This window comes from Saccostrea cucullata, unplaced genomic scaffold (assembly GCF_032062105.1).
Source record: "Saccostrea cucullata isolate Sc308-1 unplaced genomic scaffold, CSIRO_AGI_Scuc_v1 ctg24, whole genome shotgun sequence".
Lineage (NCBI taxonomy): Eukaryota > Metazoa > Mollusca > Bivalvia > Ostreida > Ostreidae > Saccostrea > Saccostrea cuccullata.
The window spans coordinates 113,877-141,343 of record NW_026933183.1 but is presented as its reverse complement, the minus strand read 5'-3'; the positions used below and the strand labels follow the sequence as shown (position 1 = coordinate 141,343).

Below are 27,467 nucleotides of genomic sequence, written 5' to 3'. Positions count from 1 at the left end.
CAGGGTAATTGTTAGGTAATCGACCACAGAACTTATAAAATTTTGACTTTAAACTAGTTTTTCGTATTCTTGTTTCATTAACTTGTTTGTCCACAAAACGATAACATACCTCGTTTTAGAAATTGTTCATACGAAAAGCATGCTCTTCGGTATCGAATCAACTGAAAGATATAAAACTTGTCTGCAAGTGATAAAGGTATATTGCTGCATAAGCAAGGGAAGTTAATGATGTATGTTAAGGTCATCACGTTCATCAAAAAAGTTGTTGTCATAGTACTTTACTTTACTATATTATAGTATTATAATTATTATTTATTGTATTTTATATAGTATAATATTAGTCTTTTCTAGTAAAATATCAAAATACTGTGAAATCACAAATTTTCAATGTGGTTTAATTTTCGATGTATTCAAATCATGCAAAGACAACGAATTCATGACCACCACGCAATGTAGAATATTACACACAAAACTACTCAACAATTATTCATCCATAAAATGAAAGCCTACGAACCAAGAGTTTTTCCTCAATCATGAAATTTGACCCCACGAAAGTATGTGCATTTACAGTATGAAACGGAGGAGTCAGATTCTTAGTTACTTTCTTTTATTTCAAGCTTACTGGGATACAACGTGTGGTCATATGAATGGAAATAGTCATATACGTCGTCGCTATATCTAAATGTCGAGTTGAAGGGCACAGCAAGTGTTTTAAAATATTCAGCAGTTTATTAATACAAAAAAGGTCTGTTTATAAGGGGAGCAATTGGCATCAATGGGAATTCCAGCAAATTGCTGAAAGAACTAGTCTCCAAAAACCACATAGAAGCTCAAACATATTTTTATTATCAATTTCAGAGTATTTGTTTGAACAATCAGAATGTTTTTACAAAATAATTTAGGAAACGACCGATGCCAAGTTGTGGTTTCACAAGTTTCATTTTTATTGAAAAGCAATCGTCTTTGATGTCAAAAACCCTGGACTTAAATATGTCAAGAGGAATAGATGTATAAAGTGGATATGAAGAAAAGTCGTATGTACTTTTTTCGATGATATTGATTTGGGTAAATTTTGGGATTTCAAATTTCTAAAGGTTTTTGGAGTATTTAAATATGATATTATGTATCTGATTTACATCACTTCTCGATTACTAGTTTGTTATTGTTCACTTTTCCTGCTTTCTTCTTCCCTGCTGTTAATATTTTAGTGATGAGTTAAGAAAGAGTATGGGTAAACCATTTACTGAAACCCGATAAGTATAATTCTTTTTATTAAATTTAGGAATCTGCAATAGGTATAGTACTAGTAATTCAACTCATTACAAGTTGAAAAACTTTTCATGCATGTACAAATAAGAATGTTTAACAATGCTGGAAATAATAGATTGCAAAAAAAAATAAATAAATAAATACAATTCAAATAAAAATATTTACAGAATAGATGGAAAAATCTAAAATTTAAATAAAAATAATTATACAATACAAAATAGATTTTTTACTAAACAAATGAAAAAGACCAGATACTTCAAAAATATGACAAGACATTAATTTAAAAAATTAATTAAAAAACATACTTAAAGTCTTCTGGAAAATTAATTTCAAAATTTGAAAAACTAAATAGTATGACCTAAGTATGTTGTTTTGTGATGTAACCTGAATGTTCTAGATATTTTTTTTCTTATCTGAATTTAAGTCGAAAAATAAAAATGCTATATAGAAAAGTATTTTCTTGAACAAAGTAAGTAATGATGGGCGTTATGTATATTAATTTACCGTAAGTAAAGTGTGATAGTCTTCTATACCTACACAGTAATGAAGTTTTGTTTTCTATTTATAAACTTGGTAAAACTTTTATACAATTGTTAAATGAACTGTCAGAGGCCATCCCCGTCAAATGTGACGTCCTCAGTCTTAGCTGGCTTAGCTTGCTAACTTTAATTAGCATAAGTAATTTTTAATTTGCCTCCGTGCAATTGACACCAAGATGTGGCTCGGCTCAAGATCCTTGGGGATGTTTTGAAACCATGTAAAATTGCTGAAGAATTTCTTTGGAAATTTTTACAGTTTCGTTTTTTTTTTCATTCAATATTATCAGGATCGCCAAAGGTCTGCTAAAACAAACAATGTCTTCAAGAATTCCAGGACTGCACACATTTGTGTTTGTGACGTTTTGTCTGTGTGTTTGTGGGTTAAAGGGATTATTATCAATAGAGACATCACAGTTAGTGTACCCAACACCCAGACACAGGGTATGGGGAGATTCACTACGCTGGACAACTGACCAACTCAAGTGTAAAGAGGTAAGGAAAGGGTGTTTTTCTCATGGATGATTCTATATCAGCTTAGGTCCAGACAAGACATTTCATACTAAGGGAACATGAAAAACTGACGTAGTAGTCTTCTCCTCTTTATTTGTCTGTAACGAAAAGTGTTCTAAAGGTTATATTATATATACTTATACAAATCTTATTCTTTACTTTACAAAGAAGAGGGTTTTTGAATTCGATAAAATTTCTTTATTTGAAAGTCTTTTTTAATAGGGAAAGAGGAAGAAAAAAATATTTTGTTATTTTTGTACCTGTCAGAAACAGATGTGGTCATTTGTATGTATTTAGCGTGAAGTGTCTGTCAGATTCTATAGATATATTGTGACAAACTTACACCACCGCTTGCATGAAGTGCAATGTCTGATTGACAGGGTTATAACTATCGTTTGTACATACATTAAATCAAGAAAAAGTAGAGAAAAAACTGTATTATAGAATGCTAATTAATGATATTTAAATATCCAATGAAAAGGAAAGGTACATTTAACACATGGTGATAGTTCGCTTTAAGATAGCTATTTTAAATAGTTCTTAACTTGTTTGAAAAAGAAGAAAAATGAAATGAATACCATAATACTTTAATTGTTGATTTTAAAACTTTTTAAGACAAAAATTTAGAATAAAATTCCTCTTTATAAAGTCATAGATTAAATGGACATATTATGTAATAGCAAAAACTACGGAGATTCTTTCTGAATATAAAATCTCTGTTCCAGTGGAGACAATTTTTGACTTGTCTGATTATAATAAGGATTATTTTACACGGCTTCAAGACCAGCAGCTGGTGATTGAGATATTTCAAAAGTAAATATTCTTCTAATATTTAAAAAAAACTAGATTATGATCGGTATTTGACTTAAGCTCTTATTTTGATGTACCAAAAGGAATACTACTATTTGACAAGGAATTAAAAGCTACACTGCATTGAATAAAAGACGTTTCTGATTGGTGAAATTTAAATGTATGGTTTTCCAATAATGCACAAAGTTCAAAATAAAAGTACAGTTTACCCTTTGATTTACAATCAGTTTACAATTACAAATTCAACAGTGTCAAATAATGTCATTTTCACCGAACTTCACATATTTTCTCCCCTTTCGACAGGAATTTGTAAAAAGATATAGGTCAATTAATTTGCATAATAAATCAATATACATGATTGTGATCTAATATTTATGCACAATTCAGTGATGCAGTCTACCATATTTTTCTGAGGAGATGGCTGTGTCAGCTACGAGATTGCCAAACAATATTAGGAATCTTCTATTAAGGAGGCAGGAACAGATGGAGAAATACTATACATTCAACCTATTTTGTTAATCCAATCTAGAAGCACAATATTTGAGCTATTTTCTACTAACAGTCCATGGAGAGTTATAATTTTGTCTATACCAAGTGTAGGGAATTGAAATTATTATAGTTTTGAAATGATTGATTGATTGATTGATCGACTGTATATTGTTTACTGTCCCTCTCGAGAAGTTTTCACTCTTATGGAGACACCACCACTTGCCGATGGAGAGCTGCAAATTTTGTCCTATACTCGGCACTTAGGGCCATTCAGCAGGGAGGGATTTTTTTCTAGCCAGCACCTACTGAGACACGTGATTCGAACCCGCGAAATAAGGACCAACTCCTTACTTCGCGACTCTAGAGCAGACGCTCTAACCACTGCGCCCGCGGGCGACAGTTTTGAAATGAAAAATCTGATAAAATGACTTAACTACATTAACAACCGCTTACCTTTCTTGAGGGAAGGGGATGTTATGGGTGATTGAAACAAATATTATAATTTATATAGCTTACCCTTCTCAAAGATGGACATAAGGTATCAGAGCAATAGGATTGTTACATTATTTGCCTATTTTTAGATGTTTGTTCTCAATGACCTTTGCGATAGGGATATATATACAAATCTTTATTATTGATATTTTTTAAAAATAAACTTCATTCTTAAAGCCTGCTGTGTTAATGTACATTTTTAAAGCTTGCAGTATTAACGTACTTTACAAATAGTCATTTTTCAATTAACTTAACAATGCTCTCTGGTTTTGTAGCATGTAGCCGTTTCGATAGTTTAATATAATATGTCAATTAACTCGTAACCACAAGGTGCATTTTTATTCCATTTAGTATTCAGTCAAGTATTTCCCGGTGATTTGTAATATCAGCGTATTAACATAAATCTACGTGAAAACTGTTCACAGCGATATTTTTGTTTTATTACAAAATTGTTCTTTCGGTTGCTGCATTTATAATTTGATGCGTACATATTTCCGCGTGCGGTTCGTTGTTCGTGTAGCGTCTAATGATAACATCTCCGTCAGTCGTGCAGAATATAATCTTCTTGCGACAGAGAAAAATGAATCCCTGTTTTTTAATTTACATTTAAAAGCAAACTTCTGTTGAAGCCTAGTATTATAATATGTGAAGTATTTTGACAGGGCACCATAGAAAGCAAATAATGTCGAATACGATCATAAAAATGGCAAATTGTTGATTGTTCACTAAAATTTTCAAAGACCTTAAAAACTTTTCTGAAATGATGCCTAAGAGCAATAAAATGACCACATTCTTTGAAGTCCCAGACTTTTTAAAGAGAAATATAAAGAACAGTACAGTACCTGAATGAACAATTTTGTTATATTTTGTTTTCTTGAGACGTAATAAATTTAAATTATTGGCAATATTAAGATATATTTTTGTTCAGATTCACAGAAGGCTTGTGTTCATTGTAGTCAACCAGGAAAGAGAGATATATATATATAGAGAGAGATGCAAATAAAGAGGGGGAGTGATTTTCATATCCTCATTTATAATTTTTTTTCAGAGCATTACAAGCATATTTTTATCTGTCAATAAAAAAATCAAGCTTTATCTATAAAGGGATGGGAGGGGTTGAATTAAATCTTCAATTGACACAGAAGCCTACAGTGTTAGCAATCTAATTTAACAATCATTGAAGAAATACATTATCACATTTTATATGTAGGGGAAAACAATACTTCAACTCGTATGATCATGAATTAAGACTTAGAGGATTTATTTTTAACATACGTAGTACTTATAGATAAATACTAGTACCATAGGCCTGCTAGTTTCAGGCTTTTTAATTTGACTATATAAAAATAATGTTCTTCTATTTCTGTTGACTCTCATACCTTCATTGAATTATCTAACAATTAGCAGTCACTAAAACATCAGTAATGTCATTAATTATCAGTTTAATTAAATCATATAAAACAATTTAAAGGAGGTAATGATGCTATCAACACAGAGTACATGATTATTGAATACAATATCCATGTAAATGTCCGCTACATAGTCAATGAATATAACTCATCCAGGCAAAAACAATGCAGAATTTTCATAATTCCCATTCTTCTGTCAAATGTAATAACCACATTACGTGTTCAAGGTTCATTCCCAATCATTTATTATGGAAATAAATTGAATAATGACCACAGAAATATATTAAAAACAATTCATTTACCAAAGAATTAAAACAGCAGCTAAGATGTTTAATAAATTTGATATACATGAAGAGGAAAATAAAACAGAAAAACAATCTTTGTTGTAGTTAATTAAAACGATCGCAATATCATAAATTACAAATTTTATAATCTTACAGATTTTATGTTTTATTTTTTGAAAATTCGTTATACTTCCCGATAAGTCCATGTTCTTGTTAAATTAGCCGCCTTCCTCTTATTAATAGAACAAAGTTTAATGAGAAGGAAAGAGTCGTTGCTCATTGCGAGGTCGAATGAATTAATAATGGGAAACATCTTCCACGACGCATTAGTACCCAAATCCTTGCTTATGTAATGTTTTATTTTCAAGGTAAACACAAAAAATAGAAGCGGCAATTAGGCAGAAAGACAGCAAGCAATCTGCAATAATTTGCAACCGGTTTTACATAAGATGTACTCGTAGTTAAGTATTTTATTAAAATTAGCGTCATTTACAAAATAATTAAAGCATGCAACTACAAGGATAGGGTCGATAGTATAAACAAACAATGCTTAGATTAAATTAGTCCAGTCATTTGCAGCACTGGCTTTTAACATGAAAAATCCATGTTTTCCATGTAAATAGAAAAAGTTTTAAAAAGGCACCTGGTATGGGAGGAAAGCATAAATATTAACTTAAGTGACACACCTGTCATAAGACGCTGTAAAGTCATTTATCTTCTTCAAGATTAACAAAAAAATAATCCTGACTTAAGTTTTTTATAGTTGAAGAATATGTTAAAGAATGCAAAACAACTGAACTTTGAGTTGCATTGCATTTCAATACAAAGTAAAACATTGACATATGGTAACAAATTAGTTGACAAAAAAATCCTTGTTACCAATGCGACCCATGAAGACTTTGCAATTTGAATATGTAATGCAATTATCTTGATTTATTCTTTGGAATATATTTTTTAAATAACATGAATTAAAAACAAAATATTTTCATATTTTGAGCTTGAAACATTGAAAATTAAATGTCAGAGACATAAAAAGTTGTCTTATGTAATGAAAAAGGTTTATTCCCAGGTGATATGGAATTAAAATAGTCTTTTCATGTGCTATTCATCATTTATACAACACACTATAAATGAAGATAAAATTGAAAAAAAAAAAAGATAAGTGAGGACACCAAATTCCTAACTTTTTCATAATGTGACAATTTTAATTTTAATTAATTTTAAAATGTCAGATCTAGAGATTAAAATAGTTGACCATATGTACATGCCAAATTAGTTCTTAAAAATCGTTTGTCAGGAATGCTCTTTATCAAAACGCAATCTCTATGCAATAAGTTGATATAAAATAAGCTGGAAAAAAAGTAATACAGTATCGACCCACTCGACAATAAAATTGATGATAGGCATTAAGGAAAATTAGACGTGTTATACTCATTTTGACTAAATCAAACCGCTGTATTAATTATTACATTCTTTCAATTACTGTGATTTACCGACTTTTATTTCCATTAATATTACTATAAATCAAGCGAAAAGATTTTTTTTAATCCTGCAGGCAGGTTTGGGGTAATGTTTATTGTAATGGTAATGCTAGTAATGTGTAATGCCCAAAAATTTGCATTACATGTAATGGTAATGTAATGCATTACTTCATAAAATCCTATGTAATGCTGGCATTACATTGCATTACACATCATTATTTTGTATGTACCCATTTTAAGAAATAAAAAATGGACATGGAAATTATTGTTTAGATAATTTGTTATTTGCAAATGATTTAACTGAATGATAAAAGTTAACCTAGCAATTTAAATAATTTTCCTGTGTCTATTTAGATACACTTTTTATTCTGTTGAAAGTACACTTACAATTACATTTAAGTTTTCTATTTTTAAAAAAAAAACCTCCAAAAAAGTAATGGTAATGGTAATGCATTACTTTCAGAAAATAGAGTAATGGTAATTTAATGCCCAAATTGTTAAAGTAATGGTAATGTAATGCATTACTTTACAATGTAATTCGTCCCAAGCCTGCCAGCATGTATACCTTTCCTAATGAAAACTCCCAACCAAATAAGAAATCAAACTGAATTAGAAAGCGTTTTGTATGTCATTCCTTAATTTAATAAATAAAAATCAAATGTTTACAGAAAGATTTTCCCCACAAATCTTTCTAAAATAAAGTATTCATCAGACTAACATGAAACATTTCCTAATACTTGTAAAATTTTTTGGAGATTAGTACACATTTTCAACCAAAATACCTCTAAAACGTCTGATTAAGGGAATTCTTTATTTTTGTGCTATTTACAATCTTTAACATTATGCTGTTATAGTATAATCTTTTTTTTATTATTTCAGACAAAAGAGAGTAGCTGTAGATACTGCTCACAAAGTCATTCGTCAGATATTACAAACATATCGGAAGTAATTATAGTGAACACACTGTCTTCCGGTGACATCATAGAAATTAAATCTCGTGTGAACACGACATTTGGCGGGATTTTACGAGTTTCGCTGTGTGTTCGAATTGACTCTTCCAAACCTGAGGATGAGGAGTGTCAGCAAGATATCCCACTACTCTCGCTGGATTCCAATTCTTACGAGATCAGATTCGATCGATCAAAGGAGGAGACAACTCCACTGTTACTTCCAGAGGGCGTGGGCTGTGAACACTGTGTATTGCGATGGAAGTTTACTGAGGGTATGTACCAAAACTTACTCATAATACTCACATTAAAGTACTCTCAGCATATCCATTCAGTGAATCATGACATTTTAGAATAATGTCAAAATTTTGCTACCATGAATAGATATAAATAAAATTTTATGTTTTCTTAAGAGTTGTGTGCGTTCTTTGACACCACAAACCTAGAAAGTTACAGTGGTAATTTCCAGCTCATGATCATAATTACAGGCAGTCATCTCCAAATTGTCGTAAATCAGCACAGGTCTATTTAGAGAAACTTATATAAGAGAACCCTCTGAATTATTGTGGTACGATGACATTCATCTTTTAACACATTGTGTCATACGGGAATTACCTGGTATTTATATAGATGGGTATGGGATACGACTTCACTTTGAAAACTTTGTACAATTCTACCATTATCTGCCAATATAGGTAATGTACAAAAATATCTACACTATGTGGAAAACCTTTTATAGATCTATTTAAATTTCATTGCAATACCAAATGGTGGAATTACCTTTTAATGCAAAATGTCGTAGTCTCTCAGCCAGGCATAAAGCAAAATTTTATGTAACGTAAAAAGGAGCAGGTTCCTGAAAATCAATTATAAAATTAGATTAGAAAAAAAGGAATATTCCATGTCACTCCTTCATTAAGAGACACACGCACAAATGAAAAATCTGAAAAATTACAAATGTTTCATCATGACGTAACAAAATGTTCGTTAGATATTTATCTCGGAAATGCCTAAACCAAGAGAAAAGCACGGAGATTTTTTAAATACAGTTGATGCCACATGATATCTTTCATAGAGCATTTTAACATCATGTATATATCAAGTTATCAAATTGTCTTTTTTATAAATAATGCCATTAATTTATTGCATATACAATGAAACTAGTGATCTAGGACAATTAAGACTTGGTTTATTGTGTAAGAACACATATCAGTTACAATTCATTATGACACTTTAAACGATGTATGATAAATATCAAACCATTACTGTCACTACGCCACACAATCAAAGATCATTTCTGCGACATTTAACTACAGAAAAAGTAAAACTCTCCCTGTCAATAACAATAAAAGCACAAAATACAGAAGAACATGAATGAAACCCGCCCTAACCCGCACGTGCTAAATCTTCATCGAATTTTAGGCTAAAAATGTCTGACTCTGTTTTATATAAACTGTTTTAATTGCTTCGTTTTTGCAATACATTTAACTTTATTTTCAACCTATAATCAAGCGTTTGCTCCATGTTTTCTAAAATTTTAACTTTTTTTTCAAACATTTGATGTTGATAATTTTTTTTCTTCTAATAGTGAAATTTTTCTAAATCAATAGATTAAATGTAAAATACCCACATGGACAAAAATCTTTAACGTATCTAAAAAGGTAAAACATAAACTTCATTCTGAAGCAAAAATATTTGAATGAAAGACAAAAAGAAGAGGTGCCATAATTCATCTTTCTGAACAATATATCTCTGAAGCTATGCCATTTTTGGCCAAGCCAAAGACTTTAGCTAAAATACTAGTAACTACGTCCAGAATGAGTATATAAAATTATGTTTCGTACTTTCTTTTTCTAGTTGACCCAGGCTGTACAGACTGTAGAATTTCAACCATTAACTGTGCTGATATCAGAATTACCGGAGACAGTCCGTCAGTTCGTACAGTGAGGAAGAAGCGCCAGTCCAACAGAGTGGACAGACGGTTCATTGTCCATGATGGATTGGCCAATACCTGGAATACCCCTAAGCAGACTCAATGGTCACAACAGAGGAACGTTAGGACCTGGACTAACCAGCCTAGAAGAAGTGGTCAAACTACTGTCCTGAAACCGAGACCAGTCACTAAACCGAGGCTCGTATCACACGCCGGCACATCTCGTCCAATAGCACAGCAGGGATTTATGCAAAACTCGCTGAATAGTCCAATAAGAACCCAAGGACTTCAGCAACCAGCAGGAATAATGAACAACAGAAATGCTTCGCCGATCAGAGGTCAACAATTTTCTGACCCAAGAGCAACATTTCGAGGACAAAGACAAAACATTCAACAAGGAAATTTTCATTCACGTACAGCAGGTTCCTTACATGTAAATAATAATCAATTTCAAAAAGAAGTAGCAAAATCTCAATCTAATATACCGCATGCAAATGCATTGGCAAGAAAATCGACCAAACTTGGCCATCTACGGCAAATGTTCAGAACTGGTCAGGTGGCTCCAGAGACGCGAGAGTTTGTTGCACGTGGAATGAAACGAGCTCAAACGGTGCGAATTCCGATTGATAGAGAGCAAAAGTTCAACCCAAATATAATCGACCCTTTCTACCTAATTGTAACTGAAAGTTCAGCTACTAAGACTAATGAACAGGTAGCACAAAAAGAACAAGCTACCACGAAGGCAACAACGACAAGACCTAAGATAACACAAAAGCCAAACCCTTCAACAGAAGCTCCTGGTCCTCCATCGTCGACAAAGAAACCAAAGAAGTTGGGATTGTTGGGATTGCCCTTTCGAACAACCAAACCGCCGCCTCAATCCCCCACAACAACAACTACAACAAAAACAACACAATCGATATCGACATCAACTGTAAAAACAACAACAACAACAACAACAACACCAATGCCACCTACTTCGACTGTAGCACAAACAACTCCAATACCGAAAATAGATTCCGCGGCAAAAACTACCTTAAATATTGGATTTGGTTCAGCCAAACAAAATAGCTACTTGGATTTCCTCTTGGAGCTGTATACTCTAAAACAAAAACAGGGAGAACAGGACCCGGAACTTTTTGCTGCCATACAGAGAGAGCAAGAAAAAATCAACACAAAGACAAACAAACAGACTACGACACAAAAGCTTGCTACAGAGGCATACACTGAAAAATCTATGCAAGAAATTCAGAAGACATCTGTTTCTTCTAATACGGTCTCAGATTTAAATCCTTCCATTACGGAGGCAACGCCTGTGCCGGAAACTCCTAGCTCACCTCCACCCCCACCAGATCACCATCATCATCATCCACACCATGATATGACGGTGATGGATCCTTCCACTGCAGCTGGTGGATTAGCTCCTGCTGATCCTCATCATCATACAATTCATAAACATCCAGAATACTCTTTTCAAGACATCCCTAATGTTGGTAATATTAATGTTCCAAGTGTGATCGAGAAAAGACTGAGAGCTTATCTAACAACAAATACACCAGAATTGGAGAATATTTTATTTCACCAACCTGCAGATCTGCACGATCATTTCCATGTACCTACTGAACCCCCTCAAACAACATTTGAAGCACTACTTCAGACTGAATCAATGAAGAAAAATTTAATTGATAATACCAGAAAAATTTACAAAACATTGCAAATGGCTTACAACCCAGAATCAGAAAACTCTGTTGGTATTCAGAAAAACGAAATTTCGTATTCACAGTCAGACAACACCAAGAAGGACCAAAATCCCACGTCAAACGATGTCTCGGTTTTAAAAAACGTTGGTGTTTACATTGTCCCTCCTGATTCAAAAATGAATTCATCTAAAGATTTTATGGGTACCCCTCCAACATGGAAACCTATGTCATCAATTTCTCACAAGAGTAGGTCTGTGTCTATCCATACCGATGCACCAATTCCAAAAGGAGAAATTTATACAATGAAACCAGCCGATGCCAGTGCTTTTGTTCAGATGATAGAAGATCAGTTTTCAAATCACGAGTTACCAATACCTTCTACAAATATATTGGTTTCAAAAGAAACACCACGAAAGAGTTTATTGGAAGATTTAGCTTTCTCTCAAAAACAAGTGAGTGAACCATATCAAGAGACACAGAGTACTACAGCAAAGATGCAATCTTTATTTCAGAGTGAAACTTCAGTTGATCAGAAAATCTCCCCTAATGCAATTGAAAATTATGATGTAACCCCAGATTACAGTCCACTGACAGACAATAAAATTAGTCTTTCAAAACAAACAACATTAGCTTCTCCATCAATTTCAACCGAAAAGCAGACGGATTCATTACGTTCAACAACAAAACAAATGATTTCCATTCCTGAGGACAAGCATTTCAATACCCTGGAAAGAAAGAGTACCGTTCTTTATGAAGAAACAACAGTTCCTACTGAAGCCACAGATCTATCGATGTTTACAACAAAAGATAATCGGAATGATCTTCGCAAACATACCACTTTGCAGAGCTTGGAAAGGGGATCCACGATTACAGAACTTACAAATGATAAATCAGGCAAAGATATTTTGAATGGGAATAGACAGACTACTTTCATTCTGCCTCCATACGTGACAGAGGAAAGTCCGGAAATTACTACGGAGGCTAATGTAAGAACCAGCATAAAGGCATTGCTTCCAGCTTCGAAAAGTTTTGAACAGACTTTAGTTTTTCAGAGAACAACTAAACCTCCTGTGCTATCGACAAATACTGATCTCAATAATATTGTTCAAACACAAGCATTTAAAGACAAAGATCGGGAAAATACAGTAGAACCAATATCGGCTCATACAATAGAAAAGTTTGATTATGAAACAGAGAAGCCCATCAAGTATGATTCCAATGCTCAGGACCCATCTTTTAAAGATTTAAAAATGATTCAAACACTTCCTCCCAAAATTCAACTAAATTCAGAAAAAGTAAAAACAACACCTGATCAGCTGAAAATTACTTCTGATAGCGCAAAAATAACAAGAAAAGTGACGGAAACAACTCCTTCATTGGAATCAAAGCCTTCAAGTACTATAACAGAAATGACTTCAGAGTCGCCATACATGGAGTATACAGGCACTTCCCCATCACCTTATACTCGCACCACATCTGCCACTACATTAGGCTTTTTAGAATTCCTCCGACTAGAAATTATGAAACGAATGAAAGAAAGAAGGAACTTGACATCTGGAAAAGATTTTACACCCTCAATATTAAACAGGTCTCCCCCAACAACCAAGGCGCCAATGACAACAACTGCCCCTAAACGAAAAACAACAACAATGAACATGGCTTATATCGAGCTTTTTTACCCTGAACAATACAAAAAACTAAAGCCAAAACCAAGGACAACACAAAGGCCAACAACTACTACAGCAGAGAATTTAATTACCGATCGGGTTAGTCCTGAATTTCAAACTGCTTCAACAAAGGCAGAATTATTAACAACAGAAACAGAATTGTTAACAACAGAAACAGAACAGCAATCAACAACTACCACAACAGAGCCGACTACAACTAATCCGACAACAACAACTACAACACCTGAGCAAACAACAATATCTATGGCTTATTTAGAATTATTTGATCGAACAAGGTATAACAGGTTGCGTCCAAAAACGACTACGACTACTACAACTACTACAACATTACCAATAACAACCACTCCAGTCTCAACGACCAAACTTATAACCACCAAAAAGGCACAGTTAAAGGAAGAAATGCGAAGAAAAATAAGTACACTAGATATTCCAAAGACGACCACCATTCGATCTACAACTACTGCAAGTACCACAACACCTTCAACTACTTCAACAACAACAAACCCTACCACCACGACCACCCCTACTTCAACAACAACCACCCCAACTACAACAACAACCACCCCAACTACAACGACAACTCCTACTACCACAACAACCCCAACTACAACAACAACAACCGCGCCTACTACAACAACCTTATCACTAGCATTCCTAGAGATATTTAATCCCGATTTATACAAAAAACTCCGACCAAAACCCAAAGTAACCACTACACCAGAACCAACAAGTACGACTGAAATTCCAACTACTCAGCCTCCAACAACACGCTCAAACAAGAGAATAATGGATTCTGGGAGTGCTTTTAGATCTGCTTTCCGAAAAAGCAGTAGGGTCAAATGGATTGAAAACAACAAATTAGCAACTGAAAAAATCGCATTCACCGCAACACTTCCAAAATCAACAACGACAATTCCAACAACTACGTCAGAGCCAAGTACAACCACTACAACAACAGAGCCAACAACCACTACAACAACAGAACCAACAACAACTACCCAATCAATGGCGTTCCTCGAATTGTTTAACCCAACGCTTTATTATAAACTCCGTCCTAAACCAAAGACAACCACAACAACAACGACAACAACAATGCCACCACCTACAACTCCAACATCGACTACTCCAAAACCGACAACCAGTACAACGAATACACCCACAACAACAACAACAACAACACCAATTCCTACAACAACTGTGGAACCTGAGACAACAACAGAAACGACAACACAACCAACTATCCCAACAACTACTACTGCTAGTCTTGCTTATTTAGAACTATTCAACCGTAACTTGTATAAAAAGCTTCGACCAACAACGACTTCAACAACAACAACAACAACTACTACTACTACTACTACTACTCCAACACCAACCACAACACCAACCACAACACCGACTACAACATCAACCACAGCAACAACTACAACACCAACTACAACTGAAACGTCTACTACGACTACAACAATGCCAACAACAACTTCAATGGCTACAACGACTTTTACCCAAAAAACAAGTACAACACCAATGGAATCAATAACATCTACAGAGACAATAAGCATAACAGAATCTCCAACCACCACGTCAGAACCAACATCATCCTCTGAACCAACAACGGTGCAGTCAGTTACAACAACATACTCTACAATGGAGACAACTATAGCCTCATCTAATGTGAAGGGACGTCTTCTAACAACCCAAGCACCAACACAAGCAAGCATAATCGAACAGCAATCTAAAGTCACTGTGGCCGATATAACAAACCAGTCACTAAAGCCGAGCCAAACAACACAGTTTTTCGAAGATAAATCAACTACAACAGAGCAATATACGACAGGCAACTTGGAGAACACTGCAGAAAAATCAACTTCAATAACAACACAAACAACAATAATGGATATAAAACCACAAACAACAGAACAGAATACAAATAATCTCAAGAGGGATAACGCAAATCTTCAGGAAAGTATTCGAGTCATTCCTCCAGAAACGTCCAATTTAATTCAAGGGTATCAAATTCTTCAAGATCAACCATCAGCTTTTAGAAAGATGAATCGCGAAGTATCAGGTGGTTCTCCGGGCTCTTTTTATTCAAACAACATCCAAGAGAATAGCTTAAATGAAAAATCTGCGGACATAGTTAATGGAAAAGATTCTGTAGACAACATCGATACCTTAATCAATGATGCTAAAAATTCCCAAGTTGACATACCAGGCCTCATGGTCAATCAACTTAAAACACTCTTTTCAAAAAATGATAAAAATGTAGTTCTATCGAATAAAGAAATACCAAGTAAATCAGAAACGTTGACAGTTTACAAATTAAATAGCAAAACTAAGGATGCATCCAACACAATTAATGAAAGCAGCCCTGTTGTCACAAGAACTACTTTCCAAATTGATAAATCTGTAGGCTCTGAAAATCAAACAACAATGCCACCTGTTATAATTGAAGGTAGGGAAGCTACAACATCACCTCCTATCAATTTATTTTCAAGAAAGAGTACCCCTGCAGCAAAGACTTATACAATTACATCTCTCGATGAAACAAGTCGGCCATCCGACAGAAAAAGTGCTGATAATTTGATAAAAATCAAAATTAACAACCAAACGTACTATCTAGACTGGGTAAAGCTTCAGTCACTCGGTCTCGTGTCGGCAGATAGCATTTCGCCTAACACAAAGAACCCAGGCAATGTAGAGAGCTCAAGTACAACACTGTCACGAACTACAAGGGAGGTCAAATCAATAACACAACCAGCTCACATCTCCGTAACCTCGTCAGTCACAACACCAACAACAACCTTATCACCATTTACAGATATTACTACACCGAAGGATTTGACATCTACACGAGGTAATATAGATTCTGTTCAGCAGACGCAAACAACAGAATTTTCTTTGCCAGAAACAAATGATCCTGAGCAAAATGTGTTAGCAGCGCTCCTGCATCTTGCAAGGAAAAATAATATCAAAATTCCTGATAGCTTATCGCAAGAATTGAATTCCATTTTTGATGAAAGTCGGAAAAAGAGAATAAATTACCAATCAACTGCTACAGTTCAAACCCAATCTGTCAAAAGTCGAGTTTCCTCAACTACAATGAAATATCCTGATATCAAGAATGAAAATCTTGATCAAATTGCAACTGTGACAGAAAATCAACCCGCTGATAATCCAGGCAAACTTGTTGAGCTTAAAGTAAACTCCGATACATTCTATGTTGATTGGGATAAATTTCAAGCTGCAGGATTCATTAAAAAGCAGAATCAAACAAATGAAATAGCAAGCATTCCAGATCAGGAACAAACAACCGTGATCCCAGTGTCCACGGCTCTCAATAAAAGTCTTAAATTGAATGGAAAGGATGTACCAGTTGTGACTTCAATAAATGTGCCTACGTCAAGAGAGGAAAATAAACCTACACCACCGTCTTATTCCGTATTGGAAGAGATGATAGATCGGTTTAATGCATCCCAAAATATGTATACTTCAATCCTGCCATCTGCTGAAAAACAAATTATGTCGGAATTCCAACATACAGGGATGAATACTCCCGAGGTTACACAAATCATGTCTGAGTTCCAGCATACAGGTATGCACACTCCAACTGTTAAAGATAGGGACTTGGTTTCAGCCCTAGATTTAATAAAGAATAACTTGAAGTTACTTGAGAAGAGACTTTATGGTGGGTCCTCCTCAAATGCACAGAGAATGACGTCTCCAATGGGTGATATTCTGCGCCAAAAAATCAATCGAACTACTTCTTCTAAAAATCAAAGTGACAAACCAAATATAACTTTTCTAAGAAGAAATAAATTCCGAACACTTTCATACAATAATGATAAAATATCTGAACAAGAAACGACAACTGCTAGATATCGAAATATGGTAAGTCCGCAAGGAAAAGATGAACTCTACAAATTATATGCTATAGATCCACCAGTTCTGTCAGATAGTATCCCAAATGATTCAGCTTACCGTAGGAAAAATCGATCCGGTTCAAAATCATTATTAAAGGAGCCAGGGGATTTCTCAAATTTACGACAAAGAAACAGATTTGACTCTTTGTGGAATACAGAACAAAAATCCATACCTCAAAGAACTAGACGAACTACCTTCGAACCATACTCATACGTTTTTTCGGTCAATCTGCCTTCATCTTTTGAAAGTCACACTCGACAACCTGGTTCGTACCTTTTTCAAGCACAACCATACCAAGCACAAAAACGGTACAACGACAATAAACCTACCGTGATGGGAATAGGAGAATACAGACAAAGCAAAGACAGTGTCATGCCTATTCAACTCTTTCCAAGTCTAGATAATTCGGGCAGGAGAAGCAAATTTTACAATTCATTAGACGACAAACATTCGGAAATAGGACTCTCATCTGTTAAAAGAAGGAAAAACTCGGTTAAAACTAAAGAGGATATACTTTACACGGATCCCTTCTCCGATTCGCAGCAAGACCTTCACTTATCTGTACATGATGTACCAAACACGGCTCAGTTATATCCGCAGATGCACAAACATAACAGACCACTTCAGTATAAGCGGCGTGAATCTGCAATGCATAAATCAATAAAAGAAACAACTGTTGATACAACAGTTTCCCCTGTGTCTCTCAAAAGTGTAGACAACTTTAAAACAGCCGAGAAAAGGACCACAATACAGGCAAACAAGACTAACAAAAAGCAAAATGAAATAACAAGCAGAAGAAGCGCCCAAGTAGAACCAACAACAAAGACTCTTTCCTCAAAAGTATCATCTAAATCAAAAGAAATACATTCTACAGTAAATTATGATTTGCCAAATACGAAAAACCAATACATAAGAGAAGAGACCAGTCAACGCAAATCTCTAAACAGTCAAAAGATGTTAAGGAAACCAGCACATACACGTGAATTACCAACCAGTACTGATCAAGCAACTACGACTACGATTTTATCTACCACAACTTCAACCAAAGCAACAACAGAAAAGATAACTGCACCACAAACGACTACAGAGACATCAACGACAGAAAAGATAACTGTACCACTTACTTCTACAGAAACATCAACGACAGAAAAAATAACTGTACCACTAACTTCTACAGATACATCAACAATTCAGACAACAAGAAGTCGCCGAAAGAGAACAACCACACAAACACCTGCTTTAACATCTAAGTCAAAAAGTGAAATTCAAAAAACACTAACGGAAATAATTATGACTACAGTACTACCAACTACAATAAACGAGTCACCGATTACACAGGCACCAACAAAATCAGCGGATAAAGACCTAGATTTAGCGACAAGACTTTACATTGAAAATCTTATTAAACAACTTACAGCAAAAATGAGAAAATTAAATGCAGCAGCGCCGTCTGAAGATTTTCTTATCGATGCTGTAGTGAATAGAATAAAATCAAAACGTACAAAAAGTAATCCAGTTTCACCGAGTGTCAATATTCAGTCAACAGATAGTAAGATGAAACAAACTACATTACAAGGCACAAAGCCATACCACACTTCATCTCAGCAGACCATAGAGGATACTAAGGTCTCGACATCCAGTCGTGTATCAGAACAACAACGAACTGACAAAGAAAATATATACAAAATCAAAGGTAGAAAGTCAACACAATATCAAATTTTCTCTAAAAACTTACAACAGGACACCACTACATCTGTGAATATGAAATCCAATTATGAAGAGACGGCTAGAACTCGTCGAACCAGGTCAACAAACGTACCACACCCAAACGAAAATGAAATGTCCACTTCTTCATTCTATGAAATGACAACAGAGGGGTTTGATTATTCGAAACGAACATCGGCAGTGTTGACAAGTGAAAAAACAATACTAAATCCGTATGTAGCACAGAGTAATCCAAATTCTTTTTTAACAGAAAATCCAACAAATTATCCTCAAGTAGACAATTTCCAGATTGAAAAAGAAACACCACCAACGTATTCCTTTGACTTGCAATCCACAACGGCTGTTGACCCACCTACCGTCAAAGATAAATTGAAACTTCGACCGTCACCAACAGAAGAGAAACGACATGATTACACAGAGGAATTAACAGGATCACCAACAATCCACCATTTGACCTCAAAAATATCCACGACGTCAGAAGATAACACAATGACAACAGATATAACCAGAGATTTAAAGAAATTTTCAAACTTTCAAACAATGGAGAGTGGGCTTACACAAACCCAGTCAATAACTGATTTTAAGGAAGAGAAGCACCAAAGTACATCTGTTCATCCAAGTACAAAAACATCAGGTTTTAGTACAAAATTAACTTATACATCGTCTGACAAACCAACTGATTTTTCGGGAAATAGTCCAATGGCCAAAGATTCTACACAACTACAAACCTTTGGTATATCTAAGTATCAAAATAAAGATCCCACAACAAATGGTTTACCTGATGAAACACTGTTGCAGAAAAGTCTCGTCGATCAAAATCCAACAAAAGAAATGACTACACCAGAAATACACACGGAGAGCTCAATGTCAACAGATATGTCCAGTAGGGATTATATAACACATTCGGATTTCGAAATAGTTAACTCTGGTAAGGAATCAAGACGATTGCAGTCTTTAGATACTAGTGTCAATGTGGAAAAGGCTCAAACAGCGTCCTTAAACACGAGTCAAAAGATCCCAAGTACATCGTTATCTACAAACTCTGACAAATATACCAGATCTTCACCATACACAATCTCTGCCAAATCTACGTATAATGTGGACACCTCGACAGCTGAATTACAGGATGCAACACTGGCGCAGAGAACTACGTATGATCAAAGGCCAACAAAGCAACGTACAACATTGCAGGCAGAAAGTCCTTATGTTGTAGATGAATCCACTGCTACATCTGGCATGACGGCAACAAAGACAATTATTGATAAGTCAAACACATATCCTCTTCATGTTACAGATCAGCCAAACACATGGAAAACCTCGACAGCAACAGAAATGGAAAATCGTAAAGATTCAACCAAATTATACGAAACAAGCACTATGACTCGATTTTCGAATTCGCAAACCCATGAAATTGATACACGGACAGATGGTTCACAACCGTCCATAAAAACTCCAACAACTGTTGTTAAAACATATAAAACACCAGAGAATACCGTGAGTCACATTACGGTTGAGAATTTTCCTGGAAATGATGCAGAAACAGTCGATAAACAACCGGAGGTGACATCTCATACAACTTTTGATCTTAAACTTGTACCTGGGACTTCTGATGTTACCTCAGGGGCTAAAAAACAAAATAAAGGACAGACAACTGCTGTAGAATCTGGCTCTAGTAGAACAACAGTAACTGAGGAAATTCTGATCCCTCAAGAAACAACTATAATAGAGACATCTGAAGCTCCAACGGGCCAACCAAAAACCACCATGTTTGATCATTCTTCTGTGCAAATCGACAATAAAGAGAACATGCAAACAGTCACTGAAATCAATTCTAGTCAGGATCCTCAATCATTAGTAGGTAAATCTACCAAAGAAATGATTGGTCAGGGTGAGCCTGGGAATTTTAAGACAACACATAAGCATGAACTAACTGTTTCTGATAAAATATCAAGTATTAGCCCAACAGCATTGACCGAAAACACAAAAACGACACTAAAAGCTATGAGAACAAATAATATAAACTCAGGATCATCAGCCCCTAAAGCAAGAAATAAAACCATGGTTCTTAAAATTTCAAACAACATATCATTCGATAGACCTGGAACATCTGAATTCTTGTATGAGCAGCCTGAATCTGTCGCTAATAGAATATATGACAAAAAGGACTCATCGAAAAATAGTGAAATTTACTATTCCAAGGATGCTGATATTTACAACACTAAACAATCCAGCAGCACAAAAGAATTAATAACCGAAACCGCGGAACCGACAAAGAAATGGGCTTATTTGGAATTGTTTAATAGGCCAATGTTTAAAGAAATACAACAAAAACAAAGCATTAGAAAAACTACGAAAACACCACGAAACACTGGCATATCAAAATTAGTGTACCTGTACACAACACCATTACCTGATGAAACAATTTCAACTACAGTGCCGACAACAGCAACAACGCCAACAACAACAACACCGACAATACCAACGACGACTCCAGACATGGCTTACTTAGAGATATTTGCTCCTAAGGCATACAGGGAAATTATGGCAAAGTGGAGAACAACAGAAACACCAACACCAACCACTCCCACCACCACCACCACAACCACAACTACAACAACAACACCTAAGCCAACAACAACTACAACCACTACTACAACTACTACTACGACACAAAGACCGTCAACTACGACTACAGAAATGACAACAACAGAAGATCCAACAACAATAGAATATACCTCAACAAAAATGCAATCGACACCTTTCAAAGAAGGTTTTACCACAATCCTAGATCGATCTACAAGAGGACGGACTGATATAACAGCAAGAACCAGATCTTTAAAGAAACGATTACAGCAGACATTAGATTCTATGTACTCTACATCCACTCCCAGACAAGAGCCGACTAAATCCACTCCATACAGAACAACAGGAAAACAGACCTCTCTGACAACACCTAAAGCGAAAGAAAGCTTTACTAGGACAACAAAAAGAAATGCAGTTAAATCTTCAACAAAGTCTCCAACCACTATGGAAAAAATGGTATACAGTGAAATAAAATCTCTGCTTGAGGAATTCAGTAACTTGGCTCAGAGATATGAAACAACAATGAAAAACATGGGTAGTGGAAGACCAAATACAACGCCTGTCAAAGAAACATTTCAAGATATTACTTATTCCACACCTCCAATGTCCTCTATCAAGACATCAGAAAGAATTTACACTACTTCCCAAACAACAGAACAAGAATTTGACAAACAGCCTGCTAAAGTGGCAGCAAGGAAAGCGATAACAAAAGTTCTATCTGATAATAAAACAACACTGAAGACATCTATAACAAAGAAGCCATCTACAGCAACACAATCGTCCACAATATCTACAAACCCTTTGATAGAAAGTGAAACAATAACTACGACAGGTGAACCAACTACAACTACTTTCGTCTCAGATACCTCAGAGCTTACAACAACACCTCCAACGACGACATTACCGACAACAACCGAACCTATCACTTCTACTACTTTGCGGACAACAACTACTTTACCTACAACTACTTTACCAACAACCACGACTACACTACCTACTACAACTACGACACTACCTACTACAACTACGACATTACCTACTACAACTACAACAACACCTACAACTACTACTACAACACCAACAACAACTACTACAACACCTACAACTACTACTACAATACCTACAACGACTACGACACTCGCTACAACAACAACTCCTAGTCGTGCATACTTGGAACTATTCTTTCCAGAGATTTACAAGAAAATGTTCCCTGATCCGACCACAACAACACCAGAACCAACAACTACAACAACAATGCCCACAACAACAACGACAACAACAAAAGCTCCTACCACCACTAGGACAACCATCACGACCACACGGCCCACCACTACAACAACACAAACTACAACTACAACTACCGAACCAACAACTACCACAACAACTCCAACAACAACTACCACCCCTACAACCACAACTACAACACTACCGACAACGACAACCCAGTCATTAGCGGCTATGGAACTATTTAATAGAGCAGCGTTTAGAAGAATAATGTTGCGAAGAAGATCTACCACAACTACAACAACAACAACAACAACTACTACAACCACGCCCAAACCCACGACAGCACCAACTCCCAGAATACCAAGAAGAAACACAATTCGAACATCCTCAGCCTTAAACAGTGATACGCTTCGGATTATTAACCAGGTCGATCCCAGCGCACGAATAGGACCATCTAATATCCAATACTTAGTTGGATTACAAAGACCAATCTACAATGTGCCAAAGCCTAATTACAATGTACAACCAATGCTGAAAAATAATGATTTACCGAAAAATGATATAAAAATCACTACTCCTGCCTCTAGAGCTATGGGAGCAAATGTACAAGACAATAAACACAGCGGAAGTAGTTCTATGACGTCTGTCTCCTCAAAAATGCCACAGACAGAATCTTTCGTAAAACCATCTGAAATAACAATCAAATCAACTAAAACACCTAAAGCAACGATAAAAACAACACCTGGGTCTGAATCCGAAGCAGAACGACTTTTACGACTTAGACAGGAATTTGCACGTGGAGACATTGACGCAAAAACATTCCTCGATATGATTTTATATAATCGCCCTATGACTGAGAGACCAACATTGGAAACTACACAAACACCAGAGGTCAAGATGACAGTGGCTTTCAAAACTCCAGCAGAAAATGAGTGGTTAACTTCAAATACGATAAATGATTTGACTATAGGGTCGAATTCCGCACCTACAACTAAAAATCAACCATTAATACTGGAGTCAAGGAATACACCATCTTCTTCCGACTTGTCAAGTACCAAAATCACGACTTTACGTCAGGAAACAACCAAAAACACGGAAGCACCGATACTTTCGAACACAATTTCGATGAATACATTACAAGTCGGACAATCTTTACAGCAGGGGTCGGATCCATCAGTTGATTCTATCAATGAACCTACAACCAATATTTTCTTAAAACCAAGTGAAAATACTGGAACTCAGCTAGGTTCTCCGACACCAGAAAATGATATGGCTCAACCTATGTTTGGAAACTCCGAAAATACACAAGCTACTCGAACAAATAGAATAACTATAGTACCCTCTATGGAAGAAATGTCGCAGCCAACAGATAGAATGCCAAGTATCATGTCAGGAATACAAATAGATCCAACAACAAGAATTACAAGAAAAGCTTTAAATCTTTTAAGTTCCAGAGGGGCTTCCCTTGATGCCCTGCAGTATCATGAAAGGCAAGCAAGTCAATCCGGTGTACCTTCTGGTTTAGGGCAGCCAGCCGACAGAGGTTTACATGAGCAAGAGATAACAGGAATACCAGTAAATCACCAAGGTGTGTATAATGGATTAAGTTTTGGAGGACTTAGTGCCCAGATGGCCCCAGTGTTTGCAAACTCTATGGGAGATAATATGCAGACAATGAGTCCTAATCGTTTCGAAAATTTTGACTGGATAAATGGTAAATTTGTTAGAAAACAACACGCCGTACCTATCACCACAACTACGGAAAGCTGGAGAGGAAGAACAAAGGTACAAAATAGCCTGTCACAAATGGGCGGTGTAATGGTAGATCCAAAAAACCTAGAAAATTTCAATTCTGAACAATATGGCTTGAGGGCACATGAAAGTTTCGAACAGAAGTTTGGTTTAAGTAACTCAGTTGGAAAACCGTCAATAGATTTCACAGGTGGTAGTTCGAGTCTCGGTAACCTTGGCAATGTAGTAGCAACGGGTTCCATATCGTCATTTGAAAACAGAAGAATAGCTGCTTCGCGTCGTCAAAGGTTGGGAAATGGACAAATCATATGGGATGCACAGGCAAGACAAGGGGCGAATCAGCTATCAAGTGGAAATCGATTTAACCCTGGTCAGTTATCCAATGGTGGCTTCTTTAACAACAGAGCGTCTCCTCAGAGACAGGTGGACCGGGTTGTGAACCAGGTACCAAGAAACCAAGCTTCCACTGACAACTTACAAATGAACTGGTATGAGTTTGGTTCGGATGGACAGAGGGTGCCTTCTAATCAACTGTCAAATAGCATTAGTCAAGTCCAGCCACAAACAAGAGAGTCCATACAAAGCCCAAGTCAGGCAACACGTACAGGGTCCTTAGGTAGCTTATCAAACCCCATGGAATCCGGTGTACTTGTATCTGCAAGTGGATTAAATATGGACGCAAAAGTTGCTAAAGAGTTCAATAATAATCACAAAACAGACAAGAGTGTCATAACTAGATCCCTAGGAGCTCATTTTGCAATTTCTCCTGAAAATCAAGGACCTAGTGACATTTTAATGCCGTCTGCGCAAATGCTTTCAGCAGATAAAATATCAGGTGGAAACTATCAAACATTCAATCAAGATCAAGTCCGGCGTCCAAGGCAACAAAATAATCCGCCTCCCCCACAAGGCGTTATAGTTTCTGGAGGTTTAAGGAATGACTTTGGTCGATTAGACAGTTCTATAAATCGCATGCCTAACAACCCACGACCACCACCTCCGCCTACTCAAACCCCGCGTGATTCCTTCAATTTCGGCGGCTCGTTATCTAACGTTCCTAACTCACCATCACAGGTTCGACCCAGGCCTTCAGTGCAGGGCGTTCCTATACCTGTGCCTATTAGAAGACCAGTACCTCAACCTTCAACAAGTGTATGTAGGGAGGGAGAGGTATTACAATGTGAAGGAAGAGGATTCCACAGGAATTACCCCAGGATACGGGAGGAGTGTGCTAGGAAGTGTACAACGGGACACTGTCCAGTGAAGCGATGTTATTGTGAGTGTAGAAACACACAGACTGGCTCAAGGAGGCCTCTCCGGACTTCTAATTTATTCAATAATAGGTTCCAGAGCACCAATGTGTGAGCAGAAAACCTGCTAAAAACGCGAAAATAATTATCAATTGGTGTGGAATTATAATGTTTCCCCCTTGTAAACATTCAATGCATTTGTATGCACCAAAAATGGGAAAGCTTTTTGGTTAACTTATGATGAAATGTGTGTATTTTTTCATATGGTGCATAAAATTCTTTTTTTATTACGAATGAATGAATTTATCAACTAACAATTCATAAAACTTGATAAGTTTCTGTGCGAAACAATAACAGGGGGTATATAGTGAAGCATTTAATTGTTCATTCATGATGATTCTTCCTGATATCCAATAGGAGAGGGCTACCTTAGCAATTAATTTTCTCATGCGCAGCATTATGAAATGTAAATTAAGTGTATTTCTGGATTATCAGCAAGGTGTAAAAGATGTGCTTGATAAAAAGATTAATTAAAATGTCTCATTAATTTAAATTCATTATCAAGTCCATCACTTTTTCAAAATGAATTTTATTTTTTAGATCCAAGCTTTACAGATCTATTTCTCTCTAGTCGGTTAAAAAAATGCACTTAAATACTAGCATATGAAATTTTAATTTATTTAGTTAAAAAAGGTTTGAGAGATAATGAATTTATTTTAACAAATGCTAGTTAAGATTTGAAAATTATTTTAAATAAATGAGTTTTTACCTCAGCAGACAAATGTACAAAGTTATGTATGCACTTTGTCTGAATCGTGATATTGTTGTCAGATTGTTGAAGAATAAACACAGAAACTATGATTAAGTAGAATATCCTCTTATAAAGTGGGCCATGTACACCTGTACAATCAGAGTACAGTGATGGCGAATAGGTTCTGAAAATCAGATGCAGCTCTTTAGCAACACAGGATAAAATATTCTGACATTGAAAGACAAATTCAATGAATAAAAGTGGTCAGATGTTTGTTACAATTTATATATGATACTCTCTGGTGATTAACCAACCTGTTATTTCGTTAATTTTAAGTTCAGGTGAGAAGGGGCGGAAATTATTCCGACGTCTCTTTGTACATGTATTGTGATTCTGTTTTGATTAATAAATCTATGTAAATATAACACCTGGTTTATTTTTCTTTCCTCAATGGCTTCTCAGTTGTGTTTCCTCGAGAAATTGAAACATTGGTATAATATTGAATATAGAGGGCATATTTTTGTGTATTTCTTAAAATCAGGAAATAATGGTATAAATGAAGGGGTGTACCTGATGATGTGAAAAATGAATCATATTTTCAGTGTAAAACTGAAATTGATTTAAGAAGTTGGCCTCACTAAGGGAAAAGTTGGTGGTGGAAAAAAATTGTTTTTTTTCCCTCATTTATAATTTATTATATTTAT

At 35.6% G+C, this 27,467-nt stretch overlaps 1 protein-coding gene across 1 annotated transcript; it reads left to right on the top strand.

The window, feature by feature from the left end:
* The first annotated feature begins 1,988 nt into the window (after positions 1-1,988).
* LOC134237563 (uncharacterized) lies at positions 1,989-27,188 on the top strand. The gene is made up of 3 exons (XM_062719663.1): positions 1,989-2,300; positions 8,163-8,505; positions 10,088-27,188. Exons 1-3 carry the CDS (start codon positions 2,124-2,126, stop codon positions 26,125-26,127), a joined length of 16,560 nt encoding a protein of 5,519 aa, XP_062575647.1. The 5' UTR covers positions 1,989-2,123; the 3' UTR covers positions 26,128-27,188.
* Positions 27,189-27,467: the final 279 nt, after the last annotated feature.